Source organism: Atractosteus spatula, chromosome 11, assembly GCF_055471065.1.
Source record: "Atractosteus spatula isolate fAtrSpa1 chromosome 11, fAtrSpa1.hap1, whole genome shotgun sequence".
NCBI classification, from domain to species: domain Eukaryota; kingdom Metazoa; phylum Chordata; class Actinopteri; order Semionotiformes; family Lepisosteidae; genus Atractosteus; species Atractosteus spatula.
The window spans coordinates 19,770,465-19,793,480 of NC_142716.1; the positions used below are offsets into that span (position 1 = coordinate 19,770,465).

At 40.3% G+C, this 23,016-nt stretch overlaps 1 protein-coding gene across 5 annotated transcripts; it reads right to left on the bottom strand.

The window, feature by feature from the left end:
* Positions 1-864: 864 nt before the first annotated feature.
* Positions 865-17,730, bottom strand: ttc4 (tetratricopeptide repeat domain 4). Of its 5 annotated transcripts, XM_088927019.1 has the most exons (12): positions 17,553-17,730; positions 17,274-17,321; positions 16,991-17,129; positions 16,533-16,650; positions 14,423-14,584; positions 13,323-13,400; positions 12,954-13,078; positions 10,689-10,775; positions 10,104-10,315; positions 3,168-3,252; positions 2,230-2,312; positions 865-984 (listed from the first exon to the last, which is right to left on the bottom strand). In XM_088927019.1, coding segments are annotated over exons 2-12 (1,194 nt in total). In that variant the 5' UTR covers positions 17,276-17,321; positions 17,553-17,730; the 3' UTR covers positions 865-881. The 5 variants fall into 5 exon arrangements, with proteins under 5 accessions (XP_088783145.1, XP_088783140.1, XP_088783141.1 ...); XM_088927014.1 differs by lacking the exon at positions 17,274-17,321 and having other exon boundaries at positions 17,553-17,699; XM_088927015.1 differs by lacking the exons at positions 14,423-14,584; positions 17,553-17,730.
* Positions 17,731-23,016: the final 5,286 nt, after the last annotated feature.

Consider the following 23,016-nt stretch of genomic DNA (forward strand, 5'->3'; position numbering starts at 1 on the left):
AACTGAGATTAGTATTCAACTCTCTTATTAACACAAAGCTCAGTCATTTTGATAACAGAACTTTAGTAAGTGGCTTTGGTATAACCTCATTGCCTCACACTGATAATTAGATATCAAAGCCACTTATTAAAATAAACAAATTAACTGCGCACCCTGATTATAATAGGACAAATGATAAGACATGCCAAAACCTTTACCTACTTTTACAGTGAAGCAACACTTTTAAAACACATAGTCACTCATGTCATGTAACCACTATTTTCAGTAATTGCAGATATTAAAATGTCCACACTTTAGGGTTTCCAGCACCTTCTACAAAGTGTGATTATCCATTGCAGGATGGGTCACAGTACAATTACCTTTAAAAAAAATCAGATAGTGCAGAGCTCATTTAAGCAGTAGCACCACCCTCCAGGCACCCGCAGGTTTAGGCACATTACCTATTAACCTATTAATTATGCAAAATTAATGAATTATTGCACATTAAAACATAAATGGTACATTCTTTGTGGATATGTACTGTAGCATAAGACCATAATGGTCTTGTAGACCATAATACCAAAATAGTCTTATATTTAAACAAGATTAAGCTGCTGTTATTAACTTGGTTTAAAAAAACAATTTGCAGTTAGGTTCAGTTGTGACAAAGTGGAGGATAGAGGAGGTTTAATTCCCAAAAGGCTGCTCTGTTCAGGAACTCATGCAGTCAACAAACCTGTAGTTACTGTATATCCAAATTTAAGGATAGAAAGTTATGCTGTACAAGTGATTTGACAAGACGATGGACTGTTTCTTTGATAAGGTACTTTTTTTTTATTTTGCCAATTGAGCTTGGATATATCAAGAATGACACTCAATCTGTTATTTCTTTTCATAGTGGTTTATTTTAGCCAGTGCACATTTTTTCCTACAAAGAATTCTTTGCAAAACATGGATCCCTTCACCATAACAATGAACCTGGGAGTTCCAGCTTTCACAAAATACCTGTAACGACAAGTGTGTTAATCACGTCAGCAAAAACAAAAGCATTTTTCCAAGGCACTGTATTCCTTTCTAAATGTGAGATCTGTATGCGATTATCCTTAGCACGCAGAACAACATGCCAAGTTTAACATCTGTTGCAAATCTAGACCCACTTGCATAAACAGTAATCTGACCAAAAGCATGTCCCTTATATACTAAACATCAAAAGAAACAGCACTTATTGCATTAAATTCTCAAAGCGCAGAATCAATCGAATTATCAAAATGTTCATAGTAGGTGTCAGTTACAAATAATTAACCAAAATGACGCTAAAAACATAGCAAACAAAGGTAAAACATTTACCTTTAGGTAAATGACAACTGAGTGTTTCTTTTTGTATACTGAGTATACAAATAAGACCAGGGTTGCATCCTGGAATATAAAGGTATAAAATAGCATCCAAGCAATTTTAAGATAACTAAATTTTCAATAAGAGTTCAGATTTATGTACAAAAGCATCAAGTGAATGCTGGTAAACCTAAAAAATTGATTCACTCAATTGATGATGGGTGACTACTGGATTTTACGAGGCACCTTTAGTTCAGTCAATACATTACTGACACACTTCCACAAGAGAACCTAAAGGGGAACTGCAGTCACAATTTTTCAGACCAGTCATTAAGTATTTGTAAAAAATTCACTGACAGTATAGATAAATTTTACAAATTTCAAATTAAGTACAAAATTGTGAACTTTGTGAAAATACCATAAGTTGCCACATTTACAAACCCCTCGTCTCACCAAGGGCGAAAGCAAGATTCACACGAATTGTGACGTGATATGAGTGAATATGTACAGGTTGTGCAGCTGACGTTGCACCATGGAAATGTTCCAACGTGATCTGCAGAGTTAACAAGTAGTATTTGTCAGCAAAACTGTCTCAAAAGCGAGAACAATATTTCTATTTGATTCTAAGATATGTATCACAAGCCTGCTTGTTTACAATGCCAAAGTGCCGCTTCACGACAGCAGACGTTTTGTTACATTTTTCTGAATTGCAGAATATGGTGCTGTGCATACCTGGAAGTTCTGCCTACTTTGTAATGTAAATTAGAGGCTTTACAAGTTACTGCATACATTTTACTTTTATTGTGGATTGAAAAGCACTCATCAATGCTGATTCTAACTCCAAAATATAAAAATAGTACTAGTAGTTCCTGATTAAAGTACTGCTTAAACATCATCACTATTTAAGTTTAATTTCACCTGTCATGCTGTAGCACCTCCAGAAGAGTGTTTTCAAGGCTGATTTGGTAAAACTCTTCTTTTTCTTCATCTTCAAAATACAGCTGGCCGGGAGAGAAAGTGTCATTACAGGAGCAGGACTGGAAAAAGGCCAATCAGAAGCAGGAACAGGAAATAACTCATCATGGCACAAAGCAGAAAGCTATGATAGCTATTTCTGCACATGAAGCTGCTATCAGAGAGTCTGAGATCAAAGCTCTAATACAATTTAAATAAGAATTAAATTAACATTTAATGTTAAAATTATAAGTGTGAAACGTTGACCATTAAGTTTACAATCTGTTCTTATAAGTTCTCTTAAAGAATAGGTTTCTCGAACAACTTATGAAGTAATTTTAAATTTTTATACTTGGTAACTCGAGATATATAGAAAGCTGCCCAAGATTAAGTTAAGCATGGCTATAATTTATTTTAAACAGACCAAGCACCAGACTTTCATTTCACAGGATACAAAATGACTGAATTTGACTTGTCTGTATTTGAGTAGAAGAGATAACTGTTAAAAATAGTCATTGTTTCAGATGTGTACAGTAGATCTCCCTGCACCTCCTGGAATTCAATCATACTTAGTCGCAGGATCCGCACACACAGTCCCACTCCCTAAACAGCACTGAACAGCACTGCAGGAGAATTCTACACAATACCCACGACAAGTGCAGCTCTGCTCTGCCCCTGCTTGATCACAATCGCTAATGGGACCAGATGCACACAGCACCACTCCCTGGGCAGCACAAGGCCAGGTCCTATACTTTTGCAGAATCCGACACCAGCTAAATGGAAATAGGATTCCATCACTGCTGTAAACTGCACTGTGCAGCCCTATTAAAAGGACACAAGTAAAACTACTTGTTTTTGCTTTTGCTGTGGAAAGATACATCGGCTGTGTTGCAACATCTCACTTGCAGATCATGTGGGTAATACTTCCTGTCAGCGTCCCAAGGAGGAAGCTCTTCCACAAACATCACTGTCAGATGATCCACAAACCTTGGGAAGAGCAAGAATCACACTATAACAAAACTTTCATCACACACTGACCACAAAATTTCTAAATGACATAAAACCCTACAACACTGACACTCTGCGATGCACAATCTGCACGTTTCTATAATGGGGAACTCAGCCAGGAGCACAGGGTATGGTATCAATGCAGACAGAGTAAACACTGTAAAAGAATAGCCTGGAAATTCTCAGGGAACTGAACATTTTCTTTGCGTGCAATTTTTCATTTCATGGTCATAATTTCAAAAGATCAAAAAATATTAAAGGAATAAAAAAAATCTAATTTGCACCCAACTTCAATCTATTGCCGATTTTAATCGCATCCTTATGCACCCTGAAAAAAGACATAAGTTGCATCAGTTAATTGAAATCATTTTGACTCAAGGAAGGGATTGTCAGTGAAAATTAGTTAATAGTTCAGATGGGTAGCTATGTCAGAATGCATAGGCTGCAAAGGAACAAGTAATAGGTTTATTCCATGCTGAAAAAAGAAAACAACGTTTCGGCCATGGGGCCTTCTTCAGGTGTGAGCAGATAATCTGTTTTTTGAGGGAGAAAATGGTAGAAAGCATTAGTTTCCTAGAAAATTGTTTTAGAAGTCTCTAAGTGTTACTCTGGGTGGTAACAGAGTCAAAAGAAAAGGTATTAAATTTCAGGCAAAATCCTTTAGGAATGATATTATGTTGACGACATCTGTAAAGGAATAGAAGGTGGTTAGAAAGCCTGGTCTTGGCACAGATCGCTGCAAAGAGAGAAGGGGGCAAGTGACCAAGGGAGGAAGAGAAGGAACAACGAAGAGATCTAGAAAAAGATTTGGAGGAAGGCATAGTGGGTCGCAGCAGGTGAAGGCTGTAGTAGTTCAGGTGGTTAGCTGCGTCAGCATGCGTAGACTGCAAAGGAACAAGTAATAGGTTTATTCCATGCTGAAAAGAGAAGAAAGAAAACACAACGTTTCGGCCGTGGAGCCTTCTTCAGGTGTGAGCACCTCCACGGCTGAAACGTTGCATTTTCTTTCTTCTCTTTTCAGCATGGAATAAACCTATTACTTGAAAATTAGTTAATGCCGACTTCCGGTTAGGATGTGGATGGGAATGGCAGCATAATACGGATCACCGCCCAACAATTTTGTAATAAAGCCCTTAAAACGTTTTTTCTACCTTACGTTTGAAAAAATAATAACTATGACTGAAGGGGCTGTCAGGACTTAAAGTACAAGTTATACCGCCAGCTCCTACACTGGAAGAAGAAATCGAGCGACTGTTTAATTGGCAGAAGGCTTGCAGACGGGGTGGCCCTGGGAAAGACCAGTCCTCGAAACAGCAATATAAGGAGAAACTACAGAGTTTCAGGCGGAGATCCCCCCCGCAAGATTGAAGAAAATGGATACAGTGAGTTGTTAAAAGTCGGTTGGGATTTAATTGTTTAGGTTTTTTTTATAAGTTTCCTGTGATGTTTAGGAGAATTTGTAAATGTCGGGATAGATATCTGGTGATTACGACTACAGTGACTTCTTATTTTTCTGGTTACCCTCTTTTTTCTTTTTATAATATAAGTTTGGATTTGCCATCGCGCCACCTGCTTAAGGGCCCTCCTCCAGAGGAGAAGGAGGATTTCCCTAACGGACTTTCTTTTTTTTTTTTAAAGAGAAGCCCACACAGGGTTCGTTTGAAAAGAACCCCACAGTTGGAACAAAGTACTGTGAACGAGACGGAGATGGATACAGTTTTGTTTAAGATTGTTTGGTTAATGTTTTTGTTTACTGTGTTTTTTGTTTGTGATGCATTATTAGAAAAAAATGATGGGAAGAGGATGTTTAACAATATGAAACATATGTCTTATGGGAGAGAGTTTGAAAGTTCTACCATTTACATAAAATATGTCCAAGCAAGACCTTAAAATAGTTACATTTAATGTTAATGGAGTACTTAACCCTATTAAGAGAAGTAAGATTTTGTCTAAAATAAAGAAAGAAGGGGCTCATATTGCTTTTTTACAAGAAACACATTCGAGTGTATTGGAACATGAGAAATTAAGGAGAATGGGTTTCTCAAAAATCTATTTCTCCTCATATAAATCTGGCCATAGGAGAGGAGTGGCTATACTGATATCTCAATTGGTTCAATTTCAGTTGCCTACAGAAGTTTAAGATAAGGAGGGGAGATATGTATTAGTAATGGGAAAAATGGAAGGGGAATTACTAACGTTACTTAATGCCCCACCTGACAGTGATTTTAATTTTTATAAAAAATGTTCGATTTGATGGTTAATGCACAAGGGATACTGATTTGTGGAGGTGATTGGAATGTGCGTCTTAACCCCAGGCTTGATTCTACAAATATATCTTCTCAGAGAGATAAGTCATTGCATAAAAAGATTAATATACTGATGGGGGAAATGGGAATAATAGATCTTTGGAGAGATTTCTATCCAAGTGGGCGGGATTACACTCACTATTCCTTTCCTCATTCAGTATATTCCAGGATTGATTATTTTTTTATACACAAGAGAGATAGACATAGGATTCAACATTGCGATATTGGTAGAATTGATTTTTCAGACCACGCTCCTATGTCATTGTCCATACGATTAAGTAATAATCGTGGAAATACAACATGGAAGATGAACTCCAGTCTGTTGAACGATCCACAATGTAAAGCACAGATAAAACAAGAAATAAAAATATTTTTGGAGAATGATAATTGGGAAGTGGGACCAGAGATGATATGGGACACATTAAAGGCAGTTATAAGGGGGGAAATTATTTCTCTGAGCAGTCATAAGAAGAAGGTAAAGCAATTACAATTATCTAATCTGAATATAAAGTTAAAAGAGTTGGAGAAAAAACAAAGAAAAACAGGATTCAAAAATCATGTAAGAAATAAAGAAGATTGGAAACAAAATAGATGTCTTATATACACAGGAAATTGAAAAATATATATATTTTTTTACTAGACAAAAATATTACGAGTCAGGGTCAAAATCACTAAAGCTGTTGGCAAGAAAATTAAAAAAACAACGGACCAAAAATACAATATATAAAATAAGGGACCAGAACTTTAATGGTGTATATATGTTATATAAATGGGAAGAAATCCAAAACACTTTTACAAATTATTACAGAAAACTATATACACAACCCCATTCAGAAAGTGAAGAAAAGATGGATACTTTTTTTAATCTCTCAGTTTACCAACTCTTACGGAAGATCAAAATAATATATGAAAAGCAACGATAACACCAGAAGAACTGAATTCAGTGACTACGAGCCTCAGAGCTAATAAATCACCTGGAACTGATGGTTTTAATTCGGAATGGTATAAAACCTTCCAGGCAGAATTAATACCAAATCTTCTTTCTGCTTGTAACTTTGCATTAATTGATGGAAAAATGCCCCCATCATGGAGAGAGGCTATCATCTCAGTTATCCCTAAGGAGGGGAAAGATAGATTAGATTGTGGATCGTTCAGACCAATCTCAGTCCTTAATGTGGATTGTACAATTTATACAGCAATACTGGCTAAAAGAATTGAAAAGATTCTCCCTCATTTGATACACTATGATCAAACAGGGTTTATTCAAGATAGACAAACCCATGATAACATTCGACGGTACATTGCATATCATATTCAGCAATATAATTTAGAAGCTTCTTTGATGAGCCTAGTGGCTGAGAAAGCTTTTGACTCAGTTGGAAATACCTCTATAGGGTCTTAGGTAGGTTTGGTTTTTGTGAAAATATTATCAAAGGTATTCAAACTTTATATGATAGACTAACAGCACGAATTAAAATAAATGATTATTTATCTGATAGTATAACTTTAGAACGAGGGACTAGACAAGGCTGCCCTTTATCTCCATTGCTTTTTGCTTTATATATAGCCCAGTGGATACGACAAATAGCAAAATAAAAGAAAATGAGCACAAGATAGCACTGTACGCAGATGATGTTTTGTTATATCTGGAGGATCCCACTAGTTCATTTCTAGAAGTAATGAAACTCTTAGCTTTGGCTTGCTGGCAGGCTATAAGTTAAATGTTCAAAAAACACAAATTCTAACTTTTAATTACAACCTTCCCGATTATTTAAAAAGCAAATACCACCTTAAGTGGGACCAAAGTTCAATGAGATATCTAGGAGTTGAAGTAAGAGACAAGATGTTAAAAGGGTTAATAACTTAAGTCAGTTCTGCCTGAAAATTAGACTTCTAAGCAACAGGGGTTTATGGCAGGAAAGGGGGTTAACTGATAAGGATTCCAGATGCGAGCAAGGAACCCCCTGGGGGCATAATCTTAAACTGACCATTTGGCCAAATACCATGACCCCCCCCCCCCTCTTACCATAACATTGAATGACGTCTGAAGCAGCAAGCAAGGACTATATAACCTAAAAGTTTGTACCGGCACATCGAACAATACTTCGGTTTTGTTGTTTCTTGCGGGAAACAAGACTTCGGCTTTATTGTTCCTTGCATGCAATAAACTCATCTGTTTTACTTCATCTCGGGATCAAGAACCTTATTCTTTCTGTTACAACAGAGTCTACCAAAAGATATTTCTGTATTAGCAACAATTAATTATGGACCCCCTTATAACTAAAATTAAAGCAGATATATTGAAATGGAACCTAATCCCATTTATGAGTTTCAGTTCTAGAATTGAAACTGTAAAAATGAATCTAATGAATCGAATACTTTTCCTATTTCAAGCTCTCCCTGTAGAAGTCTAGAAGGTTTATTTGGCAGGGGAGAAAACCTAGAATTAGATTCAAAACATTGCAACTTTCAAAAGATAAAGGGGGTATGGCTTTACCAAATTTGAAGGATTATTATGCATCTCAAGTTAAACCTCTCATTAATTCTTGTAATCCAGAACATCAAGCCAGATGGAAAGATATTGAATTATCCCTTGTAAATAGCCCCCCAATTCAGGCATTATTAGGTAATAGGAATTTAGACAAAATTACTGAAAAAATATTCAACCCATGGATAAAGTTTCAACTAAGGACATGGAATTTTACTCACAAAGGAGTATAATTTAGGTGGAGCAGTAAAGATACTCAGATGGTGCGCCTATGATACAGAGTTTAAACCAAATAAATTGGATAATAGATTTAAAATGCGGATCACAAAAGGAATAACTGCATTTTGTAATATAATGGATAAGAATCAGTTACAATTTTTTCAGTATTTGAAGGAGAAACACAATTTGGAGAATTCAGATTTTTATAGGAATCTTCAAATGCACCACTATTTTAATAAAGAGATTATAAGGGGAGATTTAGATATTGTTAATGATGGGGTTAGTGAAAATAGTTACAGAATAGTTATCTAAAAGTTTTATGGAAAAGAAATCATATTCTACAGAGTATATAATAGATAAATGGGTGAAAGAAAGTGAAGTTAGAATTCCGAATGAAGAGTGGCTTAAAATTTGTGAATTTCAATGGGTATGTACTAACTCGCATTTATGGAGAGAGTTTTGCTGGAAAAACATTGTTCGATTTTTCATTACTCCAAGTCAGAAGGGGCACCATACTGAGAAAAACTCTAAATGTTGGAGACAGTGTGGAAACCAAGGTAATCATTGGCATATATTCTAGAACTGCCCTAAAATAAGGCTTTTCTGGAAGGAGTTGCATGTGACCCTGGAAACTATATTTGAAAGGAATGTACCCTTTACATTTGAGGTTTTATATTTTGGTAAACTGGATTTTGATTGGAGGGGAACTAACGAATATTTGTTTGGAATCCTCATATCAGCAGGGAAGAATGCTATAACAAGAAAGTGGCTTCTCCCAGATTTACCAACAATGAATGATTGGATTGAATTAATAAAGGAAATATATATAATGGGAAAAAAAATAACATTTTCACTAAAATTACAAATGAAAAAATTTGTCAAATATTGGTCTAGATGGGTTCAGTACATTAAACCTTTAAGGTCAGATTTTGTTGAGATACAAAATAACTGAAATTTATCTCCTCCCTTTTCATATTCATAAATGTATACTTCTTCCTCCTTTTGAATGTATATAGTTTTGTTAAAAAAGTTATATAATTGTAAATTACTAGGGGGACAAACAGGAATTTTTGCCTGTGATGTAAGGCTGAATAATGGTGGTTTATATGTAAAATGGTTTTGTTCTCTAAAATAAAAAAAGAATTAGTTAATGCATTTTTTATCAAAATTATCATTCCACTGTTATCATCCAACACCTTGATCTATCCATTTCTCATAGACTATTCAGGATGTTTTCAGGTCTAGGCAGTGTTAAAGACTTGTCAGTTACATCTCAGATTTCAATAATTATAGACATTAAAATCTAAAGCTGTTAAGACTTATATCCCACTGTGATAAACACTAACTCCTGGGCATGCCACATGCAACCCAGAACCAGCAAAATACCAGATTATGTGTGTGCGATGGGGTGGTATTTCACTATTTGGCTTGCAGAATGCCTCCCGGTTTCCCCACTATGTACCAGTGGTTTATGGTTTTTAATTTATTTTTTAGCTCCACATTTTTAAACAAATTGATATTATGGAGGATGTTGTATGGATCAAAAGGACAGGGAAAAGATATGTAAGTATGTCTAGTTTTGTGATCGTGATGCAACAAAATGTGACAAAATACAATGGGGATCAATATTTTCTACAACCACTGTAGTAGTTGTACAGTAAAAACACCATGAGATGGAAATAAGCTTGATTCTGCTCTATGTTAAGATAATGAAATCACAGCTATACTCTATGTATGTGGCGAGTGTAGCAGGCAGGGCCTAAGATCCTCTGCTTCGCAGCTGAATACAGCCCTGCAGCCAGGGCAGCAGTCCATACCTTGCTGACTCGCTGAAGGCGGAAATGAAGTCTGTCTGCCGGTACTCTGGGTAAAGGAAGAGCACTGGCCAGTGGAGACACTGCTGCTCATCTAGGAAGACCCTGGCTCCTGTGGCGTTCTCTGAACTGAGACCATCCAAGGAGAGTTCCTTCTCATCATCAGAGCTTAGTCCTGTAGACAGCTCAGGTGTCAGGAGTCTGATGTTGCGTTCCTGAAGCCAAAGAGATTTCATTTGTATTGAACTCAAGCTGAATGCTCCGAGAACATGTCACCTGAGTGCAAGAAACACTATAATATCTGAGTCTCTCTTCATTTGTATTGATGTGTAAATTTAACTTTTTATGCACAAACCACAGTAGCAATGCTTGGTTCTCTGGTTCATTTGGTTTCATCATTAGGATCCAGTTCACAAACCACTCTCTGATACTTCATTTGGGAAAACTCAATTATGACATTACAAAATTCCCATCAGTCCAAACAAAAACCCATCTATGTGTTATACCTCACACAGTTATGGTGAAAATGGTGAGCTTCCCAGATGGCTGCTAGGGGAGTAGAACAAGGAGAAGGGAATGGTAGCTTACCCTGAGTGCACTTAGAAGAGCCTCTCTCTCACTGCGCTCCTTCTTCTCCTTTGCTCGAGCCTTCCTTGCATCTCGCTCAGCAGCTCTCTGAACAGCCAACACAACATAGGCAGGTCAGTACCCCACACACCCCTATTTCTGAAGCAGTAATAGATACCAGGTTGAAGACTCTGACCACTTGTTAACTGTCACACCTTTTCCTTATTATTACAGTTATTATTGCACTTCTGTGAAGTAAAGCATATACCATCAGATTGTGCACATTATGCTTTGTAAAATATGACAGCCTTTTCTAATAAGTGCTAGCATTTACAATAGTTCTTTGCATCGCCAAGTGCTTTACATGCATGCTTTCCAAGTATTTGCCTCCTTCCTGATTTCCTCTATTATTGCACATTTTTGACACTGAATGTTTTCAGGCCTTCAACCAAAATCTAATATTAGATAAAGGGAACCTGAGTGAACAAATATATATTTTTTTACTTATTTAATGAACACCAACTGGCACTGTGTGAAAAAGTAATTAAAGCGGTTAAATAAACCCATAAGAGTCAGCTGATTGAACACAGCCAGGCTTGATTACAGCTATCCCTGCTCAATATAAACCTCACTTACTGTATTTTAACCCTTACCACCAAAGTCAAGTTGCCAGCACAAAGATCCAACAAGCACATTATGCCACAACCAAAAGGAAACTCCTGAAGAGATCAGTAAAAAAGTTGTTGATATCTATCAGTCTGGAAAGGGTTACAAAGCCATTTCTAAGGCTTTGGGACTCCACAAACCACAGTGAGAGCCATCATCTCCAAATAGAGAACACTTGGAACAGTAGTGAATCTTCCCAGGAATAGCTGGCCTGAACATCCAAAGAACTGCAGGCTTCTCTTGCCTCAGCTAAGGTCAGTGTTCCTGACTCCACAATCAGAGAGACTGGCCAAAAATGGGCTTCATAGGAGAGTAGCAAGGCGGAAACCACTGCTAACCAAGAAGAACATAAATGTTCATTTCTCATTTGCCAAGAAGCACCTGGATGATCCAAAGCCTTTTGGGAGAATGTTCCATGGAAAGATTACTTAAAAGTGGAACTTTCTGGATCCCATTATGTCTGGCGTATAGCAAACGCAGCATTCCATAGTAAGAATGCTTACCACATACCACATGGTCAAACATGGTGGTGGTAGTGTGATGGTGTGGGGATGCTTTGTTGCCTCAGGATCTGGGCGACATGCCATATTTGAAGGAACCATGAATTTTGCTCTGTATCAGGAAATTCTTAAGGATAATGTCCGTTCATCCATCCGTGAGCTGAACCTGAAGCATAGTTGAGTCATGCAGCAAGACAATGATCCAAAACACAAAGGCAAGTCCACATCAGAATGGCTGAAAAGAAGCAAAATTAAAGTTTTGGAGCGGCCTAGTCAAAGTCCAAACCTAAATCAAATAGAGATGCTGTGGCAGGACCTGAAACGAGCAGTTAATGCTCAAAAACCTACCAATGTTTCTGAATGAAAGTTGTTCTTCTAGGAAGAATGGGCTAAACAGTGATGTGAAAGACAGATATTGAATTATAGGAAGTGTTTGGTTCCAGTTATTGCAGCTAAAGGTGGCGCAACCAGTTATTAAGTTATTAAAAGCAATTACTTTTTCACACAGAGGATATGTGTGTTGGATAACTTTGTTTAATAAATGAAATAATAACAAAAAAGTGTTATTTGTTCACTCAGGTTCCCTTTATCTAATATTAGATTTTGTCTAAAGATCTGAAAGGGGGGCAAATACTTTTTCAAGGCACTGTATAGTAGGAGGGGATCCATCCTCCACTCAAATGCAGACCCACCTACATGCAACAGCTCCACTTATAGAGAAGATCAGGTAGGAAAATAAGTCATTAAGTGAATTAAGGAGAAATTTAAGGAGGGTCAGAGTGACACTTAGCCAATCCCAGTGATCAACGCCCCTACCCTATCAAAATATTCATGGGAGTGCACTGATCTCCTAATAGAAAGTTACAAACAGAATGCCGATCTAAGCACATTTTTTGTGATACAATTTCCTGACATTAAATGCCCTCACTCCTGAGCCTAGACTGGTCACTGTGGTGACAGAATGGAAGTGCACTGATTCCAGTCTGTTTTTCAAAACACGGAAGAGAGAAAAGAGGACAGGGTAGAAGGATGTGGATGGCATTTGAGAGATACATCTATCATGTGTATATGTGGTGCAGTGAAGATGTGGAGTATAGCTCTTCAGACACATCTGGCTCACTCTCAGCTGGTCAGCTTTCACTCGAAGCTCCTGCAACGTCCTGTCTTGAGGATCCACCTTCAGCCCCTCTTCGCACCACTGTAGGGCCTCACCATAGCTCCGCAGTTCCAGAAGACACTGCGCCCCTGAAGGGGAGAGAGGAACAGAATAACAGGTAAGAAGGGATGTTTCAGTGGAACATGAAATTAATTTTACACCACTACGGCAATAAAAAGCTGCAACTTTAAGTTCAGGAAACTCTGACATACAATGATGTAAATTACCTTTACTTCTGTACAGATTTATAAACACCAAGTTTATAAACTTTACAATTTTACAAGTTTATGTATATCTTAAGTACAGGGAATGAATATGGGTGTCTACAGTCACCTCTCATTAAGGCTTTGAGGTGGTCTGGCTTCAGTTTCCTGACTACCTGAACATCAAGTAGGGCTGAGCGTATATTACCTGAAATACAGAAAAGGAAAGACAGTAAAAAAACATGCAAAAAACAAGGATGAGCACAGGAAATGATAGAGAGTCATGGGGCTCTCAGCCCTGAGCAGTTTAAAAATGACTGCCCAGAAATTAATTCCTAAAGCATGTGAAGCACAGAATTACATATGGCTCAATGGACTCCTGGATATGAAATGCCATACAAATCATTCAATTTTATTAGGTTAGTACTCAGTACATTTCAATATGAATTTATAAAAATAATCAACTATATCAGTTGAAATATACATGTTCTGAAGCATATTAATAAATAATAATCAAATATTCTAAACTTTATTGTTTCAGTTTACTGCTATGAGACCTAAGACAAAATGTCTTGCAAGACAAATGAGTACAGCTCCACTTTTGGCAGAATAGGGGCATGATCAAAGTTCATTTTGGTTTTGTTTCATTGTTAGGTTTAGTTCATTTAAATTTTAATGTGCATTATGTCTTACATGGAAAATACAAATCAGACAACCACTTGGCAACTTTCTAAATGTAGCAAATCCTTTACTCACTGACTGCACTTGGTTTTAGCAGAGAATCATACATCTTTGAAAAACCAGTGTTTCTGAAAAAGCATCACAAGCTTTCTTTACTCACTCAATGTGATCCGCAAGGCAGATCTGTCACCCCTCTCTATCAGGACTCTTGATTACTACATCACAATCTTATACACTGATAAGCACCTGAATTCACAAAATCATCAGTCCAACAGAAGCAAAAAAAAATACTTAACACATGCATCTTATCTGTGCATGATCAATATTTTGTGTAGTAGTTTAGCAAATATCCATCCGACTCTAGAGGGGAATTAAAAAAATATCACTTATAGTTTCAAATTATATAAGATAATATGCCAGCCTCATATGTATGTAAGAGAACACTGGAGTTAAATCCAATAAAAGTTTTGCCATACAAAAACTGTGATACTGCAGACAACACTAGTGCTTTGCCCAGGTCTTTGAAGTTATCAAGGTTGGCTAGAGAACCTAAGTGGAAGTGTGAGGCTGCTCTGTTGGTGTAGAGGATGGCGTTCAGATCTGTGTCGCTGCATTTCTTCTTCAGGCCCTCTGTGTAAGACACAATGGCTTTCTTGTACTTCCTCTCCTTAAAGTACTCATTCCCCTCCTCCTTGTAGGTCTTGGCTTGCTCTGAAGAAAAAATATTTTAATTATTTAAATAAAATACTCCTTCATTTGAGCAATCAGAGGTGCATGCTCTGAACATATGCATGCAATAGTAACACAAGAGCTGTCAGTAATATAGGACCTAAAGTCTCTAAAATGAATTGTCTCAAACTAAATAACTACTGATCCAAAACAATACAAATCACATGAATTCACAAAATCATCAGTCCAACAGAAGCAGAAAACCAGAAAACACTTAACACGTGCATCTCATCTGTGTATGATCAATGTTTTGTGTAGTAGTTTAGCAAATATCCATCTGATTTTGAAGGGGAATTAAAAGGTATCACTTACAGTTTCAAATTATATAAGATAATATGCCATCCTCATATTTATGCAAGAGAACACAGGAGTTTAATAATGTCTCTTCCAATAAATGTTTTGCCATACAAAAGCTGTGATACTGCAGACACCACACTAGCGCTTTGCCCAGGTCTCTGAAGTTATCAAGGTTGGCTAGGAACCCAAGTGGAAGTGTGAGGCTGCTCTGTTGGTGTAGAGGATGGTGTTCAGCTCTGTGTCGCAGCATTTCTTTTTCAGGCCCTCTGTGTAAGACACAATTGCTTTCTTGTACTTCCTCTCCTAAAAGTACTCATTCCCCTCCTCCTTGTAGGTCTTGGCTTGCATTCTGGCTACACATTCTGCCATTATCAAAAGCAATCTGCCTCAATGTAAAAGCCCTTTCTTCTAAAAACACCCTGTGGAAATATGGACAAAGAACATGCCTTTTGGGGTAGAAATCTGGTCCACTGATTTCTGATATGCAACTCAAGTGAAGCTAAGCAACTTTGAGCATGGCTAGTACCTGGATGGAAGATTTTTGGGTAAGCTAACATTGCTGCTGGAAAAGGTGTTAGTGAGACCAGTAGAGAGCATACATCCCACAGTCTGTGTGGTTCCTAATGTCCCTGTATAGTGATGGAGACACTATACTGTAAAAAGGCATTGTACTTCAGTTGAGACATAAAACTCATAAAACTGTCCTGACTCTCCCTGGTCTTTTTCTTGAAAAGAGTAGGGGTTGTTGGGGTGGAGATCTGGGGGCCTTTTACATGTATATTTGAAGTAAACTTTAAAGTTTGTAACTTTGTAAGTCTGTGACAGGCAAGCCTAAGCAGTAAGCAGTTACCACAACAACCAGTAAAAAATCAGAGAGGATGAAATGCATGGAAAATTCAAATAATAACAGTCACCAAAATGTAAAGTAAAATAGAGATTAACTGAACCCTAGGACTAGGAAAAGGGGGCATTATTTTAAACAGACCTGTAAAACATGCAGCAAACTAACCTATGCTGCCTTACTGCCAATTTAAGGCTTAATAATCATCTTAACAAAAGTCTTTACTGGCCTCCTCTGTGGCCTCCTAGGTTCACTGTCAGAAAGCACTTATGTCAATGGACTCCTGCTGAGTGACAGTATCTGTGCTTTAGCACTGTAAATCCCAGTCTGGTCCTGGACTCTGTTCTGGTTTGGGCTTATTGATTTCAGTTCTCAATTTTTAAATTTACTCCCAGCCCTAAAAAGGTGAAATGGGATTTGCAATTGGTATCTAACTCTGTACCAATTTCAGTTTCAGAACTCATTTTGGTGTGCTGCTTGAAAAGTAACTGACTGGATCCTAGGAGAAGGATAAAACAGGGTATTTTCCATCCCTGTCTGTTCATCCTTAACTGATGAACTAGTATATCAAACAAATAAAGGAGAGTGCTAAAGTTGTTGGAAACAGAAACCTTGAAGGAAGGTTTCAGGGTATTTTGACACTCAGGACTGACTTAAGTTAAAAATTATTTAAAAATATATAGATCAATTAACTGAAAATTTAGAGCTCAGCTAAAGTGAAAACCAGGAGCTTTCTCCCAGGACTGGGGTTGGGAAACAGGACTGGGGTTGGGAAGCGCTAGTAAAACACACCTTCGAGAGGTCTGTCATCATCATATATAATGGACTGCAGGCAGGCTAGCTCTGGGTTCTTCAGAGGGTCTATCTCTTGGGGGGCTTTCTTCATGAACATGGGAATTCTGTCAAACTCCTACAAAAAAATCAAGGAAAACTTGTTTTACAGGAATAATCCCTTTAAGACAAACCAACATCTCATTCTCAAAAATAGTGACCCACATGGTCTGAAAAGAGCTCAATTGTATTTATATAAAAAGACACGTTTTGCTTAGCCAATAAAAATCTGTCTACGACATATATACATACAGTACATTTTGAGCACCTACAGAGTAATATTCTTTTGACTACTTTCAATGTCTCCACATGATTTTACTCTAATATGGGAATCTCGATGAGCAAACAACGAAGCACACTTAAGTGATGCATGCATCTTAAACACAAACACTATTCGTTTCAATGACAGACTCGCTCACCTCCTCCCAATTTTTTTCATTTAAAGCGCCCTTGTATTTCTGTTTGGTGAATTTGTCCATGAACTCGTCCATTCCGTCATCGCTTTCATCCCCTTGCGTTTGCAACGCCATTACGTTCAGATTCTGAAGCCTTGAGTTCCTTGTTTATAGATAAACAGCGAGTGAGAAAACTTTTAATAGCACAATCTTCTTTTTCACACAAATCCACGATCTTCCTAACATGAACTACTACCAGCACAAAGTACTTCCGGTGGTCCAAGCATAAAATTTCTCCCCTACTCACATTTCATACCCAGATATAGGGTTCCGAGGGAAGTTCGTCGTTTTCTCACTGAAACGGTTTTAAGAATAGATAAAACGTTCAATAGAATTGCATAGCTTCTTATTTCATAAATAATCACAACAGACCCACAATTAGATTATTCACGCACACAGTGACTCGGACACTGTGCTTTATTGAAGCGCAGCAGCTGAGAGAGAGAAAGGGTGAGAGACAGAACGAGCGAGCGCCCGAGAGAGAGAGAGAGAGAGACCGACCGAGACCGAGACCAGGCGATCTCACCAGACTGTACGCCCATTTTGCAGTGGGTCAGCTGCACTGGTCAGCGGCTTTCCTAGTCCTTGACCACTACTACTCCCGTCCTGCCCCTCGCCACGCACCCCAGCCAGGCGCTCTTCAGCCGCAGCACCATGCGAATGCACTACACTGCCCCCACCTGAGACGTCTGGCGTCCCACCGATGTCGAATAGCCTGCCTTACCTGGCAGGGGAGATACCTTGATCAGCCTGTAGGTGGAGTTGTTGGATTGTTTTCTTGTTTTGTGGAAGCAGTGTTTGTTTAGCAGTTTACGAAATGGCAACTTTTGGATCCCGCAAGAATGCTGTGCGTTTTGAGCTTTTGGATGACCTCTTCATGGATCGTATGCAGTTCAGCAGAAAAGTGTTGCAGAAGGAACTTGGCTTTGAACCTCGGCACTTGGATTTCATCTTCGCTCTCCCAGGTCAGAAAGCATTTGAGGTTGTATTTGCTACCTATCCTCTGTTTGAACAATGTGTGGATGTGTTTGAGGCAAAAAGAGGGAAAGTTCCTGCTCTTGAGAAGATCAACTTGCAGCCTTTGACACAGAGAGAGAGGAAAACCGTGCATGTTGTTATGTTCTCGGAACTGGCAAAGACGGAGGACATTCACACCTGGCTTAACCAGTACTGCACCGTCCACCATGGAACTGAGGTTAGAGATGTTGACGGTATAAAAACAGGAGCAAGGAAATTCGAGGTTCGCTTGCTACCGGACAATGTAAATGGAGGCTTAAGGCACCTGCCCTCTACAATCCGGCTGGGCGCCTGCAATGGCTATGTTTTTTATGTGGGACAACCAAAGGTGTGTCGGCGCTGTGGTGCTGTGGGACACCTGGCATCGTCCTGCACTGTGAAATGCTGCAAGACCTGTGGCAAACAGGGACATTTAGCCTCTGACTGTTCAATGCTGCCAAAGTGCAATTTATGTGGCTCGGAAGGACACGTTTTTAAGAACTGCCCTCACGCCTACGCCAATAAACTCAAAATGAGAAAGGATGAGGCAGTGCTTGTTTCAGCCAAACCGGCCCGAAAAGCCAAAGCAAACAACAAGTCAAACAAAGAACCCTTGTTGGACAAAGACTCTCAGCCTCCAGCCAGGATCAGTCCTGCTGTGGCTCCGGGGCCGGTGGAAGAAAGATCCACTACGCCCCCACAACCGCAGACTGCACCAGACAAGCACGAGGGTTTGAAAACCCCCGAGAACAGCGAGGACCCCTCCCCCACTCCTGCTCCTCAGAACGAGGGCCAGTGTGGGGCCCCCCGGTGGAGCGGGTCCAGCGAGGATACCCAGGATTCAGCGGAGCTGCTTTTCCCAGACTCTGCAAGTGCTACAGATGCCCTCCTCTCCTCCATCCAGTCCATCACGGAGGATCTGCAGCAGCTGGTGGGTGAGGGGGAAGAGGAGACTGGTGCATCGGCTGCACCCCTTTCCCCTCAGTGCTCCCAGGAGCTGGACGTGAGGAAAAGGAAAAATGACTCTGTTTTCTCCCCGAGCGAGGAGGAAGGAGAGCATGGCGATGGGGACAGCTGGAACCCCTCCACCCCTCCCTCTAGCCCCTTCCTTGAAATGGACTCTGTGAACGCTTTTACTGCTGCCACCCTGATGAAGGCTCATTCAGAGGATGGCTGGCAGGAAATTGGTAAGAAGAAAAAGAAAAAGAAGAAGGTAACAGGTGAGACAGAAGAGAAATGTGTTTTGTAAAGACTGGTTCCACTTTCTTATGTAATATGGCTCTAAACATAATTTCTCTTAACACCAGAGGTATCAATGACAGAGTTAAATGTCAGTCTGTCTTTGATTACCTCCAGCAGAGAGAGGGAGATGTGTTGATGTTGCAGGAGTGTGCTTTAGCCTATCAAGAGAGGTATAAAAGCTTTGAAGATAGGTGGGATAAAGGGCCTTCTGTTTGGTCAGGGGACAATAACAACAGAGCCTCTGGCGTGGCCATTCTTTTCAAAGGATGGGCTTTCAAATTGAAAAGTATTCAGAGGGTCATAGATGGCAGGTTGCTGTGTGTGGATGTGGAATGGGGGACCGTTAACCTGCGGCTAATCAATGTGTATTGTCCTACTGACGTGGGAGGAAGGGTGGAGCTACTCAAGGCACTCTCTCCCCTATTGTTATGTAGCACAGACGTGATAGTGGGAGGGGATTTTAATTGTATCTTAGAGCACACAGACAGGCAGTCTAGCTCTCCGATAAAATTGGATTCCAGCTCACTGGCCCTGCAAAACTTAGTTCAAGACTTTAAACTCTCAGACACATATAGATGTATATATCCCACAACAGCAGGATATACATGGTCAGGGAGGAATAGCAGCTCCAGAATTGACTATTGCTTTGTCTCAGCGAGAGTGAAAGTTGTTGGGGTCACTCTTCAGCCTGTCTTCTTCTCAGATCATCAGGCTTTAGGGTGTAGAGTGGAACTCCAGGGCGGGACTGTCTTTGGCCCAGGCCTCTGGAAACTCAACACAAAGCTGCTAGAGAACGAGGGGGTAGTATCCCGCTACAAGGAGAAACTATCACAGTGGCTGTCCTTGCAGTGTCTGTACGGGTCAGTAGGAGAGTGGTGGGAGGAGGTGAAGGTGAGGACAAAGGCCTTTTTCATGGCTGAGGGAAGGAAGGCTGCTGCCAGACGGAGAGGAGTGCTAGCCAGGAAACAAAGGCAGCTGCAGCGTCTCTACACGATGCTGCACAGTGGCTTCGATGTGCTCGAGGATATCACCCTTTTAAAAAAGGACATCCGGAGCATAGCCGAAGAAAGTAGTCGAGGAGTGCTGTTAAGAAGCAGAGTGCAGTTCTTGGAAGAAAATGAGAAGTGTACTCGCTTCTTTTTCAGGAAAGTGGTAGGCTCCAAGTCTGTCATGGAAAGTGTAGTTGATGAGGAGGGACGAGAGAGAACAGAGCCGAGTGCTATCCTCTCCTGCACCGAGGCCTTCTACTCAAGACTGTACAGCTCTACAGAGGTAAAGGATGAAGAAATTCATTTTTTCACCTCAAAGCTAGAAAACGTTTTGAGTGAAGAAGATAGGGAAGTACTTGAGAGGGATTTGACAGTAGAAGAGCTGAGACAGGCTATGGAGAGCTTACAGAAGGGGAAAACTCCGGGTGCTGACGGGCTCCCTAAAGAATTTTATTGCACCTTTTGGGATCTGCTTCAGGATCCGCTACTGCTCCTATTCGAGGAAAGCTATAAGACAGAATTGCTGCCTGACTCCTTAAGAGAAGGCACTATCTCTCTCTTGTTTAAGAAAGGAGCAAAGAATGACATAAAGAACTGGAGACCCCTCAGCCTGTTAGGCGTGGACACTAAGATCCTGTCCAAAGCCCTTTTCCTGCGCCTACAAAATGTAGTGGCCTCACTGGTAGGGAAAGAACAGACTTGTGGGATAGCAGGACGCCTGATGAGCGACAACCTGGCCTTGTTGAGGGATGTCTGTCTGTACTCGGAGGATCGCTCCCTCCCTCTGTGCATTTTAGGTGTAGACCTAGAAAAGGCCTTTGACCGCCTAAACCGGCAGTACTTGACATCGGTACTTGAGCACATGAAGTTTGGCCCCATCATGAGAAAGTGGATTAACCTGCTGTACACAGGTAGCAACAGCAGAGTAATGGTTAATGGCAATAGATCACGCCCCTTTGAAGTCTGTTCAGGGGTGAGGCAGGGCTGCCCATTATCCCCCTTGTTATTCGTTTTGGCTATGGAGCCCTTAGCCTGTGCCTTGCGCCAGGATCAGGCCATTAATGGGATACCAGTGCCTGGAAGTGGGGGAGGAGAGGTAAAGACATCTCTATACATGGATGACGTCACCCTGCTCCTCTCTGACAATGCCTCAATTAGCAGAGCTCTGCAGTGCTGTGATCGTTTCTCTTTGGCTTCCTCTGCAAAAATTAACAAATCTAAGAGTGAGATTTTTTATCAGAACTGGAGGGAGCCAAAAGAAGGACATGATCTCAGGCTGCAAGAGAAGAGAATTAAGGTCCTGGGGGTGTATTTTGGAGAAGAGATGGGAACAGTAAATTGGCAGAACAAATTGCCAATCTTAAACAAAAAACTGATGCAATGGAAGGACCGAGACCTCACCATGACAGGGAAGGTGCTGGTCATCAAAGCTGAGCTCTTGCCTGTCTTGAATTTTCTGGCTTCTACCTTCCCAATCCCACACCGTGTTGCGGCGGTGCTGAGGAGATTGATGTTTCAATTTCTATGGGGTGGGAAGCAGGAAAGACTCAGAAGGGAAATAATGTACAGGCCGCTACCCTCAGGGGGGAAGTCTGTCCCAGATATTGCTACGAAGCTGCTGTGCATTTTCCTGGCCTCTGTGCTGAGAGGCTTTGCAACAGCACCTGCAGCGCGTACCTGGACTTATTTTTCCAGGCTCTGGATAGGTAGGGAGGTGTTCAGAGTGTGGGGTGTCAGACCCAAGCTGGATGTCCCACTCTCTGACACATGCCCTGCAATTTATGGGACAGTTAAAAGTTTTCTAAGATCTCACCCAATTGGCCATATTCCCCTCCGAGATGTCAGCATCCAAAAACTGGAAGATTTCGTTGCACCCCAGAACAATAGGCAGACCCCTGTGGGCATTTTAACATCAGCCCAAACAAGGAAGGTGTGGAAACACACATCCTCTAAGTTTCTGTGCAACATTCACAGAGATTTAGCCTGGAGTGTCGTCCACCAGTGCTTACCGGTACGAACTTTCTTGTACCGTAGGGGCCTCACCCCCAGCCCTCGCTGCGTTAGGGTGGGCTGCGGCGAGGAGGAGAATGTGACCCATCTCCTGTGGTCCTGCTTTTTTGCTAAGGCCTTCTGGGCACAGTTTGAAAATTGGTTGCAAGCTCTCTCGCCCCAATTTACCCTGACCGCTGCTTTCGTCATATACGGCATCTCTCCTGTCAAACTTCCTCCTGACGTGTTTGACAGGATCTGGGCCGTGGTGAACAGTGGGAAAGACGCCCTGTGGAGAGTGAGGAACATGGGGCTGTTCAAAGGCATCGAGGTCCCAGTCAAGGCAGCAGGTAGCCTGGCCCTGTTCATCACCCGAGAGAACTATTACCTCAGAGATCTGTGGAGAGAAGGGAGGGAGGAAGCAGAAAATCTGTGGGAAATAGAGAGCATAGGTCAATATCTCAAGAAACTGTGAAAAACATTATCATGTTTAAGTAAAGAATGTGATTTGCACCAGAAAAAAAGAAATTGTTGCTATGTAACTGGTACCGTGTCAAAATGTAATGAGATGTGATCATATATACTGTTTTAAGTATGTATATTAATGTAAAGCGTTCTAAATTGTGATGTCCTGTACTTTTTTGTGAAAAGAAAATAAAGTTCTTAAAAATTGAATTGCCTACATCCAGCACACAATCCTGCAGCTTCTGCGGCACCCAGCGAGTGCACCCGCTGTATCGAGGTGGAGTCTGGCAGTCTGCCACCTCAGCCCGG